Genomic DNA, 19321 nt, shown 5'->3' on the forward strand with positions numbered 1-19321 from the left:
TGTCAGTACTAAAGACTCAGCAGCTTCATCTGAACATACAATACAGGCAGACACATACACAGTGTGTGTGTGGGTGTGGGTGTTTGTGTGGGTACGTGGTGTTCTGTCTGAGTGTGTACAGATACGATTCTGACTATGTTCCCATATTGTTGGTATCTACTTCCTTATTGCATACAGTACAGAAACTAGAATAGATGGAAGGACAGGCAAGCTAACATAACCAAACACACTATCACTGCCAATCCATTACACTATCTTAAACAACCAAAACATTGAGATCAATGATGCTTTCAGGGACACAGTGATACAAGCACTGGAACAATCGCAGGCCATTAGTGACAGATGCTGCTACGAGGGAGCTGCTGAATTATTAAGCAACCTGGAAACAGCACACCCGTTTTGTCAAGACTGGTGGCACTGGCACTACACACCCCCTGCCACTAGATGGTGCTAGCAAAACAAGAGTTGTACGGGAGGCCAGCCACCACCCAGTGACCGCAACATAAACCACGGTTCTGCTGCATCTGCCATGTCGTTTCCACAGTATGGCGGATTGGTATTGATGCTGTAGAAATCCCATTGACGGGGGCACAGGGAGAGTCCCACAGGACTAGGGATAGCCAGAGACTAAAGCCATTTGGTCTGTGACAATCAGCTGTACAAAAGCTATTCAGAAATAAGCCTCATGCAGAAATTCCTCGAAATAGCTTTATATAAGGGTGGAATGTTTCTACTTCAATGTTAAAAAACATAATTTATCTCTCGTTAGCATAAATGAATACATCAATAAAGAAAAATAGATATTCAACATGCCATGGCTAATCCAGTAACTGAGGGCATTGCAGGGTCACTGAATCAATCAATAAAAATGACCCTTTATAGAAGTCTAAATTCTATTCTATAACCTTAAGTATGGATTCTGAAACATAATGTGCGTTCAGCGCTTGAGGAGACAATAACAGCCATTTGGGTGTTGCACATGGGCCTTCCTAAAAATAACACGCCTCTCAGCAACCGTTTCCATCGATCGATTCAATGTAGTGCCGCGCTGTTTACCCAACACCTCGCAGTCGGCAGGTGTTCTGAGGTAAGCAGGCGGATCGCTGCTGCCCTCCTCATTTAAATCAGCCCCTCTCTTCATAGTCCCTTCCATTCTCTCTCTTTCTTCTTCTGCTCCGTCTCCCCCTCACTCACTCTCCCTTCTTTCCGTCTGTGAATCATCTTGTCCGAAAGCTTCTCTCTCTGTCTCTGCCGACACAATGCCCTTTTCTGGAAGTAGTCTCCCCCCCCCTTTTATTCACTGGAACCAGAGACCTAGAATTGACGGGGATGGTGTGGCTAAAAATAAGATGCATGCCCTGGGCCTGCCCTCCCCCCCACCTTCTCTACTCACTTTTACTCCATCTGCCTCTAAATGTTTGTGTGTATGCATGAAAAAGTATGTGTGAGTGTGTGTGTGTGTGTGTGTGTGTGTGTGTGTGTGTGTGTGTGTGTGTGTGTGTGTGTGTGTGTGTGTGTGTGTCTGTGTGTGTGTGTGTGTGTGTGTGTGTGTGTGTGTGTGTGTGTGTGTGTGTGTGTGTGTGTGTGTGTGTGTGTGTGTGTGCTTGCATGCATAATATGTGAGCGTGTGTGTGCGTGTTTCAGACAGTGTGTTCATTTTTATCTAAATGGCGAGTCTGCCGAACGGTGGCTGCCACTACCTCTTCTACTGAGGTGAACAACCTAAATTTGTGCATTCTAATCTGTCTGTTATATAAAGCAAATAGGTACAAGAACACTGTATCATAGGAATTATATTGAATGAATCACGATCCCTCAGAGATTCTCTCTGAACAAATAGAGAAGTGAATACAACAATCAGTTTTGGCTAGTCTAGCAATTCATGTGTTACATTTAGCTAGGGCCAGGAACATCTCATAATTCATATATTTTAACCTATACAACCATGACAGAAATTGTTTTTCACTGGGAAAGGACAGGTTATGTTACGCTACTGAAACCAGAGCAAGTGTGGTGCTTTGGTTTCCCCGTTTTTGTCATTGTTCCGACAGAGCATCCTGTCTGAGTGTCTGAGACAGGGTGCCTGCGTGTGTGTCTTGGTCCGCACATCAGTGTGGTTGTCCACACGTCACTTTTCTGCATCCTGCTCCTTGCACCCGAAGCTGCCTGACTCTACGTGCTGCATCAGACCACCCTTGGGTCAACCAAAGTCCCCTAGAGTTACGTAATTATCTTCCTGCTTGCAAGACCGATTCCCACCACAGATTATCCCCCCCCACACACACACACATACACACACACAAACACACAAACGGCGGCACAACAACAAACAGAGGCTATAAGCGAAAGGCGATAGCGCTGTTCAAGTGCATCATGAATAAGTCAGAGTAGCCTTTTCAATCCACAAGGCTGCTTAACACATCAGAGTACAATGACCGCGGTTGGTACCACTGAGAGGGCTATTCCACTGGTACTTGGTGGCTTCACAGGCTGGATGGGATAACTGCCGCGTTGGCGGCCGCTGGGGTCACGTGACACAACTGTTCTCTGTTCTTTCAAAGTTTTATATTTACATTAGCCGGCTAATATTAACTTGCTGATAAGGCAGGCCTGTATATTTAATAAGATGCATACGATCAATTCTCCGTGGCGCACACCTTAGCGAGTGTTTTTCAAGGTCCTTCAAATAAGGCTGCAATGATATCCACTGACCGGCATTCATTTTGCATGTGTGTAACACTCAATTCCATTGAGAGAAAGCTGTTCAGTTTGTGAATGCCGCACTTAATTAAGTGGGGAGAAGCTGTTGTGTTGTGTCTGTATGGTTGATGCTACTGTAGAGCTTGTCTTTAATCAAGTGAATTTAACTCATTGGAATTGTAATACATATTGAGCTGAGCTCAAATTGATACACCCTGGGAGTGCATAAAGGTCCACAATGTGACTTTTGTGAATCATTGCACCTCTTTAGTAGAACCAACAGATATCGTCATCCACGCTCGGCAGACAAAGCAGCTACTCACTAAGATTGCTCACAGGCAACAAATAAGAAGGAAAACAGACTCCTGGATCTCCCGGATTAATGGATAGAAGAAACGACAGACTCACAAAGAGATGGAGGCCAAGAGGGAGAGAAAAAGGGTGGGGGTGGAGGAGACTGGAACTATGAACGGGACCCTTTGTGACCCTGCTGTGGGTGACTCTCATCCATGCCAAAGTTCCTCCAGGTCAACATGCCTTCATTGTAAACTGAAGGAGTGACTCTAGTCCGGTCAAACTGCTGCAGTAGTGCTGATAATATGCAAGCTATTAACAAAATAAATAAGAATAACAACAGTGAATATTAGCATGTTGATTTTGTGTAATGACCCAAAGCATTTAATGAGGGCAGTTTAACAGACTCAGTTGGCTGGCGCACAGCCTCCATTTTGGGCAGGCTTACGAATGGACGCACTTGGCTGTAAACAATGCAGCAGCTATTTAAAACTGGGTTGAGGACACGCACACACACACACACACACACACACACACACACACACACACACACACACACACACACACACACACACACACACACACACACACACACACACACACACACACACACACACACACATACTTTCTATTCCACTTTCAGTTTCTCTTTCTGACTCACTTACATGTGTGTGGCTGGCTGTGCTACATGCAACATGCTACAGAGTCCTGTGTGGTGAGTGCTGAGCTCGTCTAGCCTAATGCACTTGTAGAACACACTCTGGTCTACCCCGGAAGGTCACCCAGCCTTTTCCACCGCAGACAGTTTGGGACCAGACACCTGGCCAGGCAGAAGGTTGAGCTAAGGGGTTAAGCAGGCTCGTAAAACACAGGGGCGGAAGCAGCCAGATATGGCCTACAACGAGACACGTTTTTGGGGAGGGTGGGTGCTTAGGGTTACCAGGACACGTGAGCCCCCCCCATGCCCCCCCCCCCCCCCCCCATGCCCCCCCCCCGTCGAAACATGACGATCGCATTGACAGCGCAAAAAAAGTCTGCCTCATCTGCCTCAAATTGATTTTATTTTTTTACAGACTACAGTGGAGCGTCTGTCTGGAGAGCGGAACACCGGGTGGCAGTGATATTCCACCAGCAGTGAGATCGATACGGCCAGCTAGCCTCATGTCACAGGGCCGGCACCGGGGACATGCACGGGTTATTTTGGGTGCAGGTGGATCGTGCACATGCATGACCTGGTCTACTTTATGGACCCGGGGTGTGTGGGAGTAAAGCCTTTTACCGTTTGTGGCCGTCCAGAATTAGATTACAGTAATCTACAGCAGACGAGACTGGGGGAAAGGACTGGTAGAGAAGGAGCAGGGATTACAACCGAATGGCTCCCAGAGGCCAAGTTCACCGGCCACCACCGCCATCGATTTTTCTGGTCTTGTTCCGGCAGTGCTTGATTTGTTTGTATGGACAGGCGCATATATCTTGAAGATTTAAACATAACAGGGCAATTCGTGGAACTCGTTGAACACAGTTCAAGTTCGAGTTCAATTGTATTGCAGCCAGTGTCACAATATAAATAAAGACTGAGAAGCACAACCATTAACTAGTAATTAAACAAGAACAATAACAACCCAAGTGTACCCAGGGGCAGGTCAGACGACTTCAGATACAGTGTGCCATAAGCAGATTAGTGCTATTATCTATTAAATAGCATTAGGGACCAAGGAGACCGTATATCGCCTGGTTCTTCTCAACCGACATCCTAAGACGACCTGATGGTAGCAGAATAAACCCATGCAGAACGGGGTGACCCTGACTGTTTGGTTGGAGCAATAAAGCCTAGCTCAACTCCACCTAACATATAATTGAATTGGACTATATATGCTACTGCCCTGTATGAGATAAGAGCGGAAGAAGCTCACAATATCAAGTCTGGAATATCTCAAGGGGTAGTTAAGGAGCACTTGGAAAGCTTGGTTTGCTAAACGAATATAGTGTAAATGTTATTCAAGCTTTTAGACAGTTGGGGGGAAAATGTTCCCACTCCCAAACGAAACCCTTCTGTAAACTTACTTCACTCTGAGCATTTTTGTAAATCAAACAGAGAATGTAATTGGTGATCCTTTTGAACAGATCTCCACTGCCCTTCTCCATGGCTACAAAGTTGATGACAAGTAAACAGCTTGTCCAGTTGGTCTCAAAAGTCAATTTCCTCCCACTCGTCATTTTACCACGGACCCCGATGTTCAATGAGTGCCTCCTAATTTCTGTAATGTCTATGAGACAGTTTGGGATTTAAAGACAGCCTAAAATATTACTTGACTTCTCTTTATTCAAATTGAAATGAAACACATTTGATCTGTTCTGTCAAAGGGCTTCTGCTATCGGTTCCTCAGAAAGCGCAATGTGCATGCTGATTATGGACTTAGGTGTGCTATGGGGCTTTAATAACAGGGCGTACAAGGGTCCCCTCCCCAAAGACGTCTCAAACCAGGCATATTGGAGCATGTGCTTTGCTGTGAAAGGACAACAATAATGCCACTAATAATTATGTCTAAGGGTTTTGCTTTTGTGTGTCTGTGCTTAAACATGTTTGTGTGTATTGTTGTCAGTCAGGTTTAGTTCAGCCAGTTATTACCATGATATTCTACAGTGTATGCTTAGACACTATAATTACTAAATACAATTAGCTTGGTTGGTTTAGCTTTACCAAACTTCCGTACACTTGAGGTCATTAGCTGTCCCTGATAATGGCTCTAATACAAGGAGGGTGTTTAAATTCCTTTGTAATCAAACTGACGTGGTAAGCTGTAATACTCAGCAACACTTAGAATACCTTAAATCATTGAAGTCATTTTGGCAAGTGTTCAACTGAATTAGCTATGCCAGACTTTGGGGAATACATGGTCCCTTAATAGACCATCACTGATTATATGACCGGTTTGGGACCACCGTTAGAGCAGCGTGGAATTGGCCACAGGACACCAGTTAACTGTCTCTACTTCCGACAAATATGCCTCTTGTCAATATTATCCTATTGATATGGATCTACTCTAATCAATTATTCTGTACTTTGCCCATTCTAGCAAGTGCTAAAATAAGCTCACAGGTCAATAGCATATTTTTAGTTTTCCTGTGCTAATCCAACTGTTTGTTTTGTAATCAAATACATAAATACCAACTCCTCCCCTTTCTGCTGTTAGGTCAGGTGGATTAGGTCAAAGCTGTGTACGACCAAACTCTCAAAGGTCAACGATGATCATTGGAACGCGAAAGACAGTTGTAACATGTGCACCACCGACAATTCTCCAATTAATAGCGTGACAAACCGATCCTTTCCCTGTATCTGGCATGGCCCAGTCGATTCACAACAGGGGCTAAATGTAGGTTTCAGAATGGAGTTTCCTTGTGCGTCAGGCCGGTAACCCTATACACTCTGCTAATATTACCAGGATAAACACCATCAGCTCCTGTGCAGCGAGTCTGTTTCTCTCAAAAATAATTGTAAAGGCAGAGCTCTTGTCGGGTTTTCCAAAAAAAAGACACATTCAATAACAACATCTCTCTCTGAGGCACTAACAACATTTATCTCCACAGCAACCTGAAGCACTCCAGGCATTCAGCCCAGAATGCTGCTGCTACCAGCTCAACCAGTCAGTTCTCTTGGCCTTCTTGGCCTCGGTCTGGTTCACTTGTGGCAGACCAGACTCAGACGGCTCTATTCAGACCCCCCCCCCCGGCGCCCACTACAGGCCCCCCTGCTCCAGACCCCCCCCCCCCCCCTGCTGCCGGTTGTTTTGCCAGGTCAGCCTATGATTGGGGATGTTCTACTACCCTGGGGGTGGGCTGAGCCGGACCAGGGCAGCACCGGGTGGAAGCCGTTGAGTGTTCTGCCGCCCCAGTTGTGCTGTCTGTGCAGGGTTTTTGTTCTGGACTGACTGGCACCCACTGTAATTAACTCCCTGCATCCCCTCTGTATACTCACTCGACCAGACAAAGAGCCACGGGGGAGGGGCCGGGGGAGAGAGGGAGTGGGAGTGGGCGAGCAGGAGGTTAGGGAGAGAGAGAGAGAGAGAGAGACAGACATGGATGCATACAGTGGTGTACAGAGACAGACAGCAATACATACCCGCTGGTTGCGAAACATGTCGGTTATAACCTTTTCCCCATGCACGCACATCATGCACGCACATTAACATATATATAGACATACAAACACACATAAACACCCATACGCACTCTCACCCCCACACAAACAAGGAATGGTATTGACCCTCACAACTTTCCGTGACGGACCCAAACACATGTATAGGGTGATAAACAGTGCTGATGACGTCACAATGATCGGAATGAGCGGGGGGTAAACAGCTTTGGCCTTTTAGAGGTAGAACTCACAGGAAAGAGGCAAGGATGAAAAGGATGTCCGCACTTTTGGGCACCCTGAGGCTTTATTAGCCACTCTTTGAGGTTGCATTAGAACAGCTACTTTCCCCATCTCTTAGTGGGCAGTCACAGAGAAGCTATGGATGTGCTTAACAGCACTCTTCACATTATCACAAGGCTACAGGCCAGCAGCTTGCACATCAGCCAGGTCTAGAAGTTATGATGCTCATCCATCCACAATGTTTCATCAACTTCCCTCATGCCCGCAATTTCTCCCGACACTGAAAAGCTGACAACCCGACACTGATATCTGTTGTTGGATGACAACAGATATCAGTTCATCCCTCAAACGTACCGTCTCTGACTTGCTTTTTTTAGCCACTTGTTATATTCCATTTTAGCTTGCAGTACATTTTCTTATCAGTGGAAAAACAGACTTAGAACAGTTTTCTGCTGCCGGCTACCAACTGGACCTGTACACAGGCTACACTTCATCAAGTATTCCCAAAATCATATCCGCAAATCCCAAGGATTTCCCCGGTTTGGGTTAGGTCAAGCAGGAGCTGTGGGATTTAAATACAGATATAAAATCTGTATTGAAAGAGTGTTTGATCAGTTTTAAGAAACAAGCATCGTTATAGATAAAGGTAATTAATTGTGAATCTGGTAGGCAGTGGAGGCCGTCAGATATGCAGTCAAACATCCTTTTTCTCCGCTTTTTGACCTAGTTTCCATAAGACTAAAATGAACAGATGTCTGTAAATCCAATCTAACTGTTGAATGTGTGAGGTTTGGAGACCTGTTTCACCGGGATGTATTAGAATGTTCACTCAATCTATCGGGACAGGGTCATGCAACTCTGTGTGTGGATGTACTGTGTGTATGTGAGTGTTAGTGTGCGTGTGTGTGTGTCTGAGTGTGCATGTCATTGTCTGCCTGTGTGCGGTAATTTTGCATTAGCTCCACAAATGCTCGCCGAGAGAGCTGCCATGCTAATCCTCCGCTTGGCTCATCATTCTCTCACTCCCTCTCCCTCCCTCTCTCGATCTATCCCTCTCTCTCTCTCACTACCAACACCTCGTCTCTCGCCTTCTTTTGCTTTCTCCCTCTCTCTCACTCTCTCTCGCTTACTACCAACACCCCCCGTCTCTCTCCTCTCTTTCACACACTGCCCAGTCTCTTTTCCACTGCTGCTAATTTTTATTCCATCCCTATGCTTCTGTGAGTGTCTGTGTGTGTGTGTGTGTGTGTGTGTGTGTGTGTGTGTGTGTGTGTGTGTGTGTGTGTGTGTGTGTGTGTGTGTGTGTGTGCGTGCGTGCGTGCGTGCGCGCGTGCGTGTGTGTGTGTTTAAGTACCAGTGTGTGTGTGTGTGTGTGTGTGTCTGTGTGTGTGTCTAAGGTCTGCCTGCTTTCTCTCTCAATACCCCCCCCCCCCCATCCTGCCCTCAAATAAACATTTAAGTCATATAAAGTTTGTTTACAATAAGGGTTTTTGTTCTGCTGCAGCTCAATGTGTCTATGCTCTCAAATGTTCCATTTGTATTCAATCAATAATAACCTTATTTTCTTATGGAATATTGTGGTAGCCTGGTGCGGTTGTTTAAAATCAAATACGTTATCCCAGTGATACCGCGAAGGGAGCACTTTCTAATAAAGTATTTTAGTTATTTGATAAAGATGGAGTAACACCTTGTCTCTCTCAGTCCAGGGCCGATATGTTGCCATTGCAGTTGTCCTTAAAATGTGTTATATTATCAGGGGAACCCTCCATTAGAGACATAATGGAAAGAAAGGGGAATGGCTTCTCACAAGCGGAGGAGAGCTGAGTAAAATACTCAGTGAGAAAGCACAAGCCGTTGCCTTTGATGGAAGTATTCAGGCAGGAGGCTATGGCCGCATTCGTCAGTGACACAAGACGGAAACAGAACACCGTCAGCAGGCTCACCGACGAGCTGGAAGAGTATTGCTGGGAAAAGGTGTCAGAGGATGTGGTTGCATTGAGGTGTGTGCATGTGTGTGTGTGTCATGGCCTAAAACAAAGGGATTAGTCTTGTTTTAGAATGAGATGCAAACCAAACACATGACTGAGCTTTTCTCCTCCACATACAATGCCTGCAGCCAGATCTGCAGCTTCAAAAGCACCACCACCACCAGCACAACCACTACCACCACACTGTGCACTCCATTGTGTGGTCAACATTCAAAGAGACACTTTCTCCTGGGCCTCCTCGAGTGCGTCTCCCACCACATGTTGAGCTCACGCTGGCATGACAATGTCCCCCATTGCCCCACCAGCCAATGAGGAGTTTCAGCAGTGCGCTGCAGAAAGTCTATATTAACTCAACTCGGTGTTTTAATCACCACCAAAGCGGATCAAACACTTAACAGACCGGGGTTCCTGCTTAGTAAGGCTGGGCGGCACGGCATTGTGTATGATGATCACAGAGAGAGTACAACTGAATGGTGTGAGAGATTTTAAACCTAAGCATCATGGTCCTGTCTGAGGCGTACCCTCTCATCATAAATGATAGTTGTTGATACAATCTGCAGCAATGCATTGTCCATGAATGATTGCAATACATTGGATTACAGCCTTTGCATTTGTATTTTGCATTGTTTGCAGTAACGTGACACCAGTTATGTGCAAACCACAAATGGAGGGCAGGAAGTTAAATGGAGAACACTGAGAAGCAGTACTAGAAAAATAGAGACTAATATAATTGAAATTGATCCATATTGTGTTGGATTTATCACACAACATTAAGAAATGAAATTACTTATTTTTACCAAAAAGGGGACCTGAGAAAAAAAGTTGGGGGACAACTGTATAATCTTACATTCAGTGTAAGTATATCCTGTCAACATTTGGATTCCTAAGTGCACCCCCAAAAGCGCCCCCACGTGTTCTCCCTCTGTGGTGCTGCCACTCAGTACGGCGGATGCTACTCCTCTTCACCCCATGCAGCCACTCCTCTCCAGCCTCAAAGCGTGAATAGCAAGAAGACAACGTGCCAAGAGTTTCTCAGGCAGGGGAGAGAGCACTCCCGGGACACTTCCTCCAATGGGATACTCATCACAGGAACAACGCTGGCTTTATAGATTTGGCTGATCTAATTGGCACATAAAGCCTCTGATGTGAAATGGGCCTCCCACGCCGCTGTGGTCACATGCTTTTGCCACAGGCGCACACTCCAGGTGAAATCAAAACACTGGAAACATCCGGTGTTCAATCCTACTCTAGTATGGATGATGATAAGGCAGTATTTGTTCAATATCATATATTGAACAATATATAGTAAAAAATATAGTTCTTTGTGTTGTGAATGTAACATTAAATATACAGAGGTTAGGGTTGTTCTTACCTGAAGCTCACACCAGGCCACCTCCACCCAGGTCTCAGTGTCCAGGCCTTTGTAGACCGTTTTAAAGGCTCCTCTGCCCAGTTCAATGTCAAACTTGAGGAAGCGGCCTCCGGGAGACGTGGCCACGGCCTTCATCTCCGCCTCCTCCTCCAGCTCCCGTGCTCGCTCCCTGTTCTGCAGAGCGACCGAGGCGGGCGAGTCCTTCTCGGCCTCCTGCGTGGAGACGGGGGCCCCGGACTCCTGCCCCAGGATGGCGCTGGCCGACACGGCGCTCGGCTCACCCTGCTGAACGCCGCCGCCGCCGCCGCCGCCACTGCCGGCGAAGACTGAGTCTGAGGAGCGCTGCTCCAGGGGGGGGGCGCTGTGAGGAGCAGGCGGGGGCTCGTCCACCTCGTCCTCCTCCTCGCAGATCTCCACGCTCTTCCTGAAGAAGCGCTTCTCCCGCCTCAGCCTGCCGCCGCCCGCCGCCAGCGCCGGGGAGGAAGGGTTGGAGTAGGACGCCGGTCGGACCGGGGTCTCCCCCTCGCGCTCGCGGCCGCCCGCCGCTCCGCCCTCGTCCCGCCGCTCCTTGGTGTTGTAGGTGGGGAAGTCGGAGGGGGTGCTGCGCGTCCTCTCCCGTCCGGAGCCGCCGCCCCCCACCGCCCGCTCCCCCGCCTCCTCCGCCGCCCCCTCGCCCCTCCTCCGTCCATCCGGTTTCTCCGAGGAGTCCTCTGTGCCGGTGGGCTCGCCGGGGTCGGTCGCCATGGGAAACGGCGGTCCCAGCTCCCGCCTACCCTCCCTTAGTCCTCGGTCTCCGCCTCCAAACCTCGGATCCTCGGCCAGTCCCCGTCTCTCTCTGTGTCCGTGGTTACCCTCTGACCCCTGTCAGAGGGCCTGGCATTTCCTCTGGCGCCTCAGGTCCCTCCGAGTCTCCCCCCCCCCCCCCCCTGTGGCTCCCCTCGTTCGCTGTCAGTCGCGCCTTGAAAATCAGCTGTTCAGTTTGAGATGGTGAACTAAAGATGAAGTTGTATCCTCACTTTCCCTCTCTCCATGTCCCACCTACGCCCTCCAGCAGGTGTACTCACGACCAACTGAAATAAACCTGACCTCATTCAGTACTTCTCATGTGCACACGCAGCAGACAGCCAACCAGAGAGAGGGAACAGCTCCCTGCTCCTGGCTTCCTTGTAAAAAAGTGTCTTCAGGTAAACCCTGCAAGGCAAACAAAAACACATACATATATTTAGCAGGGTGGCAGAGAAATATTATAAAAATATATACAGATATCATAAGTCACATAAGTATCAAATTGTCTTTCATCAAATAGGATTGAATTAATTTGGATACATAATACATGCATACATTGCATATTAAAATGTTGGTAGGCAGGTGCCATTTTGAAAGATGTGAATCAAATAAAATGCAGCAAAAAGACCAGGCTAAGACATTTCCAGCAAAGCTAAAATGAAACAAAATGTCCAAACATGGTCTAGTTCCTCAGCTGTGATTAATCTGTGTTTTTTTTAATTGGTAATGTGCACAGGAAGCCCAATAGTTATGTGGTATAATATCCTGACTCACTCACAAAGAGAGCAACCACATAATCTGCTAATCACAGCCAAACAAGAGCTAAGTCTCTGTTTTGGGTGAAACCATTATGTTTCAACATCTAACCTTCTTAAGCGTCACACATGGCCAATTTAATGGTATTGGCCGATAAAGCCGGTCTTTATGAGTATCATGTGACTTGGTTGTACTCAATGGAAGCATTACTCAATAGATTGCTGCATTAGGAATATGTGATCGTGAACATTAAATATGGATGGCGCACCACGGGCCTTTTCTGCATGAATAATTAATGGGTCAAGGAGTACCGTATGGAACTGAATGCAAGTGCAGATAGACAGGAAAGGGCTCGTAACAATAAAGCTATCCTTGTAATTATCATCAGCGGCAGGCATCGTATCCAACCATGTAACCCTCCTAATGTACCGTTGTCGATTAGCGAGTTTAGACCTGACGGCAGTGCTCACTGTTGGGATATTATAGCACTCAGGTATCCATTGACGGGGTTTAGATCCCATGTGAGTTATCTGTGTGTGTGTGTGTGTGTGTGTGTGTGTGTGTGTGTGTGTGTGTGTGTGTGTGTGTGTGTGTGTGTGTGTGGGTGGGTGTGTGTGTGTGTGTGTGTGTGTGTGTGTGTGTGTGTGTGTGTGTGTGTGTGTGTGTGTGTGTGTGTGTGTGTCAAACCCTTTCAGTGACATCTATCTATAATTGTCCGTCGGTCCCTGGCTGTTAAACAATCGCTCATTCTACTCCAAACCATCCTGAAACAGAACTGCACCACACCGACTCTTGCCTGCTGCTGACCAGCAGACAGTATTACAGAAGCAATAAAGTGCATTGTAACCATTAATGATGCGGCAACTGGCCTTACCGGAACCAAGTGCTCGTGCATAGCATTAAAACAACAAAAGCTACAGTGAATAAATAGCACTTCCCCTGCCATCATAAATGTGCAATATGTTAGCGTCTGGATTACCTTTCCAAATACCCTTCCATGAGACTTTATGAACCAACAAATGTATCCGATACTCTGGCAAAGTGGCCCTCCTCTAGTTTGCAAGACTTAACAACTGTTTTCTGTTTCCTCAACTTTGTTTGGCTGACGACAAAATCTCGGTTGGTCAGTGTCTGTAGCACTCATTCAGTGCGTTTACATGACACTCAATGTAGCTAATTCTTCTCGTTGTATAATACAGCACAAAGTGGGAGTGGCTTCAAAAAACTGTCTTGGGGATACCAAGGTATCCCCAAGACGGGGTTTCGTAAAAGAAAATGTTTAATCACTTTGGAATGTGGTTTGACATGGATCAGCAATGAAAGAAGAAGATAATGATAATATTGTGTCAATCCAAATCCATGTTGGATGACAATCTGCAGGTGCATTATATAGTGCAAAGCCAGAGCACACAGACCCCTCCTGTCGAATGCTGTGTGTTAATGTATCTGCATGCACTGAGCGCTTTTCAAACGTAGATATCAAATCAATGCTATCCTTGGTGTCTGGTCATGTAGCTTCAAGGCTATGAGGTTCTTGCTCAAAACCCCACCACAGCGTTCATTATCTTGTCAACACGGCTTCCGTCAGTCAAGTACAGTCTTGTCTGCTGACTCGAAGAAATGGGTGAATGTGACACATGATTCCAAAGGCTGTCACTCAGAATCAAAACACAAAAGGTTGGCGCTAGAGTTGGTTCCCTGCTGCTCTGGGAGTGGTGTGGTCTGAAATACACTTCCAGTCCAGTCACATTCCACCGTCCAAAGTAATAATTTACGCTTCTCACTTAAGGTTTCAGGGCCTCCATGTAAACTCTGGTACCATAAAGACAAACCACAACTAGAACAGCTTGGCCCAGATGTATATAGGCTAATTGTATCCTGTTGCGTTATAGTCAACGGACTGAGTGTACCTGTCAGAGAAATTTGGGTGCTTTGTCTTCATGTGTACAGTTAATGAGAGGAATGCAACAAGACTGAGGCATCTAGTTAGGGAACCCTGGTGGGCACACACAGTGGACAGAGAGGTAAAGGCTAACAGGATGTCGGGAGACAAGGGGGAAAAACAACAGGCGATATAGAGAGGGTCGATCTCCTTTCATGCCAGAGCTTATTCGCCAGTGTCCCCAGGGCAAGGAGTTCCCATGAAAGCCACATACCGGACAGAGTTATCACAGTACATCAAACACATTCATGCCCGCTTCTCTCTCACCAGCCCTGCGCCTCTGTGAAACACACACACACAAACCCAGTCTCTCACTTTCTCTCACTCATGCTCTCTTAGTGTCTATTGCCCTGTCCGTCAACCTCTCTTCAAATAATACGCAAATATGCAGATATACATCAGCCTACAGCAGATGCACGCATGCGCAAACACACACACACAGACCCGCAAATCAACACCAATCTGACAGGCTTTCTCGTCCTCTATCCCTTCCTTCTTCCTCTCAGACAAATCCTAAAAAATGACAGCACATCCAATTCCAATGAAAGAATGTCAAAGAGCATTTCCTGACAGCAACTATTTGGGCCTTAACAACCTCAACAGTGATGGTTGCCATGCTCGTGATTAACACAATGAAATTCCATGATCAAAATCAGGATTCTTTATTTGGGTAAGTCAATGAGAAAAACAAATCTTCCAGTATATGCAATCTAGAGATGTGATTGCATGTCAGATTCATTGTGCATTCATTCATATGGAGCAAATGAGGAGTGAACATCTGACACACTGTGCTCTGTGTGGCCCTGCAGGCCTGTGCTGGGGCAAACCCTTCCCTGTGTTACACCTGCGGCAAGAAAGGAGCCGCGTCTAGGCCGTTTATTTCTGAAATGGAAGCAGTACAAATCTTCCTTCGCTTGCTGCCGATAGATGGGATGGCTGATTTGGGTTCTCCCCACAAATCGGGTTGGAGAACTCCCTCCGACTCTTATAGAACTTTATTAATTTCCCTCAAAACCTAACTAATAACCCCCCCCCCCACACACACACACACACACACACACACCAAACACACTTCCCCAACCCAACAGCACCAACTCCTGCCCTTTTTTTCCATTCCTCTCACTTCATGGGCACCCATCCACACATTAATCCCCCGGGACTAAACAGCCGCTGTAGAATTAGACCGACAGACAAAGGGGTTTGGGACAGTGTGTGTGTGTGTGTGTGTGTGTGTGTGTGTGTGTGTGTGTGTGTGTGTGTGTGTGTGTGTGTGTGTGTGTGTGTGTGTGTGTGTGTGTGTGTGTGTGTGTCTGTGTGTGTGTGTGTGTGTGTGTGTGTGTGTGTGTGTGTGTGTGTGTGTGTGTGTGTGTCTGTGTGTGTGTGTGTGTGTGTGTGTGTGTGTGTGTGTGTGTGTGTGTGTGTGTGTGTGTGTGTGTGTGTGTGTGTGTATGTGTGTGTATCTGTGTGCGTGCATGCTGTGTGTATTTGGGGGGAATTGTGGCCGTGCGTTCAGGCAGACAGGGTTACATTGTGATGGAGGGGGACACAGATTAAAAAGTGTAGCCTGTATAAAAAGTATGCAGGGGGGCTCAGGCAGTGTTTTATCTGGATTGAGCGAGCTGACACTCAGGTTCAAACCGCAGAGAAAAAAGAGAGAGGGAGACAGAGAGGGAGAGTTAGTTGGGGAGGGGTAGTGGGGATGGCTACATGAAGGGGTGGGAAAACTGTGTGTGAAAGAGAACAAGAGGGAGATGAAAAAGAGGGGGTTGGCATAGACAAAAAGCGGTTTGGAGGGATTCCGCCTGATCAAATATGTGCCAGTGGAGGTGTGAATGAAAGCAGTGACTATAGCTAAATTTCTGCCTGAACAAAAAACAACTGTGGTTTTAGACAGGGGGATGAGATGCGGGAAGAGAATGGTTTCAGATTGGAATGGCTTGGACATGTAGGAGGGCTGCATTGCATTAGGGACAGTTTGGCTGGGAAGGTACGGCCCAGAGCTGCTAATGGAAGCACAACAGTATGAGTGAAACTGGATAGTTTTGGCAATCTTCCCCCTCTACTAAAAGCCGTTCATTCGGTCAATCTTGTAGCCACTTTAGGCTAAGACTGCTAGGTCAAGGCCGATTCACAACAATTAGGGCTACAGAAAATAGGCTTTTACTTTCATTCCTCACAATTGAATAAAGAATCAATGTTGTAATGTTATCTTCTTGAGAACAAAAAATCTAATACCATTTTGGAATAGCCAAAATGTAACAATTCTGTAATAGCATATGTTTTTAATGCAAGTAAATATCTGAGATCAACAAAGCGCAATTTTCAGAGAAATTCTTTTTCCAAATTAGGCCCAAAAACACCAGGGAGGTTACTCAATATCATTTTTAGGAATGATAATAATAGCACAAGGGAAACAATATCATTCACACTCTTCAAAAAAAAGCAGTGCTTGCGTTAAAATTGCACGCCAAGGTTGCTAGACATAATCACCATCATAATATTTATCAAAACAAGGACTTTGTGATTGCAACACAACCTGCGTAGGAAGCAGCCCTGCATAAGACCATAGTTAAACATGATTAACATAACCCTCATGCAGATCTGTGGGCACCAGCATGGGCGTGGGTACAATTATGATTAATGCAATCTTTGTGGTTACTGCTTCCACCAATCAGCATGGCTGTCATTGGCTTCCACAGAACGATGAAGGAGAATCAAGTCATGTAGAGACACTGGTTGGTTGTACCATTCGGTCTGAGAAATTATAATCTATTGTTAAGCATTGACTAATTATGCAAAAATAAATACACAGAGCGTAATTATATAGCACTAATACTTAAACACAGATGCTAAGATTGCATAAGTGTCAATGCAGACAGCACTGATCTCCTTTAATAATATCAATTATCCATTGTATGTTTGCATAATGAATGTACTGCATACAAGTTACATGCAAAATAAAATGAAATGCAAGGGGGAGGGTAAGGACTGTGACATAACATCACATCTGGACGAACTTGATTGTGATGATTCACTATAACCATTGTATGAGTATAGCTGCTGATTTTAATCTGCTATAACCAATGAACAGAAACTGTACATTCAGTTTTCTAGGCTATTCACATTCAATTATAACATCCTGAACATTCTGCTTATTTTTCCACATCTTATGTCTAGAGTAGATGGTATTGAAGAACTGGTGGGGAGGGGAAAAAAGTATAATAACAATGGTCCCTGATGACTGGTCACTGGACTGTTCCCTTTCATGTGGGCCACCAGTAGGGCTAGAAACACAAGTGCTCTTGTGCAACGCAGGTCAAGCATGGAAGAGAGGGGTGTAGGTAGAGCAGAGGGGCGACAAAATGACGAAGGGAGCGTTATCTGGATAGCAGAGGGCCATTTCACACCGTTCGTCCAGCTAATCCAGGGGCAAACTGCGAGCCTTTAATTAGACCATTATTAATAAGGATCACACAATGCTGAAGTGGTGTCCTAGCATTCGAGCTGACATTAACAGCTGAGACACTTTTATCACTTCAAATCGCCCATGCGCTGAGCGGATCACCTCTGAGCTCTCATGACTTCATAGCTGAAGATAGAGATTAATCAAATCTGATTGAAAATTCCATGTTAATATTATGTTCATTTAGGCCGTAAAGAGCAAAAGCAATCAACACCATAAACTTGATGTAGTCATATTGTAGTCAGCCATTAAAGGGTCAAAATGTTGTTTGATTAAGTTAACAACGTGCTACGGCGACAACGTTGATGGAACTGTCAACAACTGATACATTCAATAATTGTGGTAAATTAATTGTGCATGCTTCATTATTTACACCGCAAGTATGCAGGCTCGCTAGCCATTGGCTAACTGGTTACTCAGCTGACTTTATAAACGTCAAGTGGCGACAAAAGAAAATGTAACAGGGTCGGAACAAGAACAAATTCATGAATGAGACACAAACACAAATAAACGCTAAATCGGTGGCCTCGCAGTTTAATATTCATTCTGAAAGCTATAAATGTGATGTTTATAGGCCTATCATACCGCCCCTGATTAGGATACACGATAGACTATACTATTAATATACCCACTAAATAAACATAGACCCAACCCAAATGAGTGTTACCTGATAATTAGCTTTACGTCATCTTGAAAGACACGTATACATTTAGTTACTAACAGCAACGGTATATTTGCTAACGGTAATGGCTTCTTAAAGCATTATGAATGGTTTAAGAAGCCTATATGTGCGATCAATAACATCGGTTGCATTGGAATTGGACAACAATGGCAAGCGTCTGTCTGTCAACATCATAGCTTTGAATAATAATAAACATAACTCACCCAAATGTAACATCTTGTCGGTTATTTATCAAACGAGCAGGTCAGCCCAGATGGCGAACTCACCAAGACCTACACATCATTTCGTTAGATAAGCGCCGTTGAAGCGTTATAGCCACGCAACGTACAAACGGTCTTCCGTACACAATTATTTTTTACACTATCTATTTTACACTGCTACCAAATATATAGCAAACCCGTGTTTGGTCTGGTCTGTTTTATAGGCTTCTGGTGGTACAGTCGCTTTGAAAATCCCCACTCGAGTGGATCCTTGGTGTGCGCGCGAGTCGATGTACGTGCTCCAGGTTCAGATGCTGCCAGCCTTTGCTTTGAGGTATTGTCCTCCGGTCCGTCGGTACGGAGACTCAAACGTACACGTGTTCACTCATATTAGAATACAAATAAATTATGTACACAATTTACATCCTATGACTCACGCACGGGGCGTTTGGGGGGGTTCAAGAGCTTTTGACGTGCTCGCTGTCGCCGCTTCGCTCTTTCTGTCGAATACACTTGCCACGGGCTAGAGCTAGACCAGACACACGCCACTTATCATGGCGTCGTTTCGCCACAAGAGGGCGGTAGTAGACGTTGTTTACGAGGCGTCTCAGCATACAGCTTTTCATTTTAGATACCCAAATAAATTATGTACTCATGCGGTCTTTGATGTGAATAATATATAGAATACAATACAGAAAGTCATGCTTAACTTCGAAAAAACTAGTGACAGGATAAGATTTGCTTGCCTTACGCAACTAAAATA

General features: G+C 45.8%; 1 protein-coding gene across 4 annotated transcripts in view; it reads right to left on the minus strand.

The window, feature by feature from the left end:
• wnk3 (WNK lysine deficient protein kinase 3) overlaps positions 1-19088 on the minus strand; it is a 37565-nt gene extending 18477 nt beyond the window's left edge. For 2 of the 4 annotated variants that reach the window (XM_030356531.1, XM_030356541.1), the window contains exons 1-2: positions 18562-19088; positions 10730-11920 (exon numbers count right to left, since the gene is read on the minus strand). In XM_030356531.1, coding sequence (XP_030212391.1) covers positions 10730-11473 — 744 coding nt within the window. In that variant the 5' untranslated portion in view covers positions 11474-11920; positions 18562-19088. The remainder of the gene's footprint in view (positions 1-10729; positions 11921-18561) is intronic. The other 2 variants (XM_030356521.1, XM_030356549.1) reach the window with 2 other exon arrangements.
• Between the last annotated feature and the right edge of the window lie 233 nt (positions 19089-19321).

Source organism: Gadus morhua, chromosome 1 (assembly GCF_902167405.1).
Source record: "Gadus morhua chromosome 1, gadMor3.0, whole genome shotgun sequence".
In the NCBI taxonomy this organism is placed as follows: domain Eukaryota; kingdom Metazoa; phylum Chordata; class Actinopteri; order Gadiformes; family Gadidae; genus Gadus; species Gadus morhua.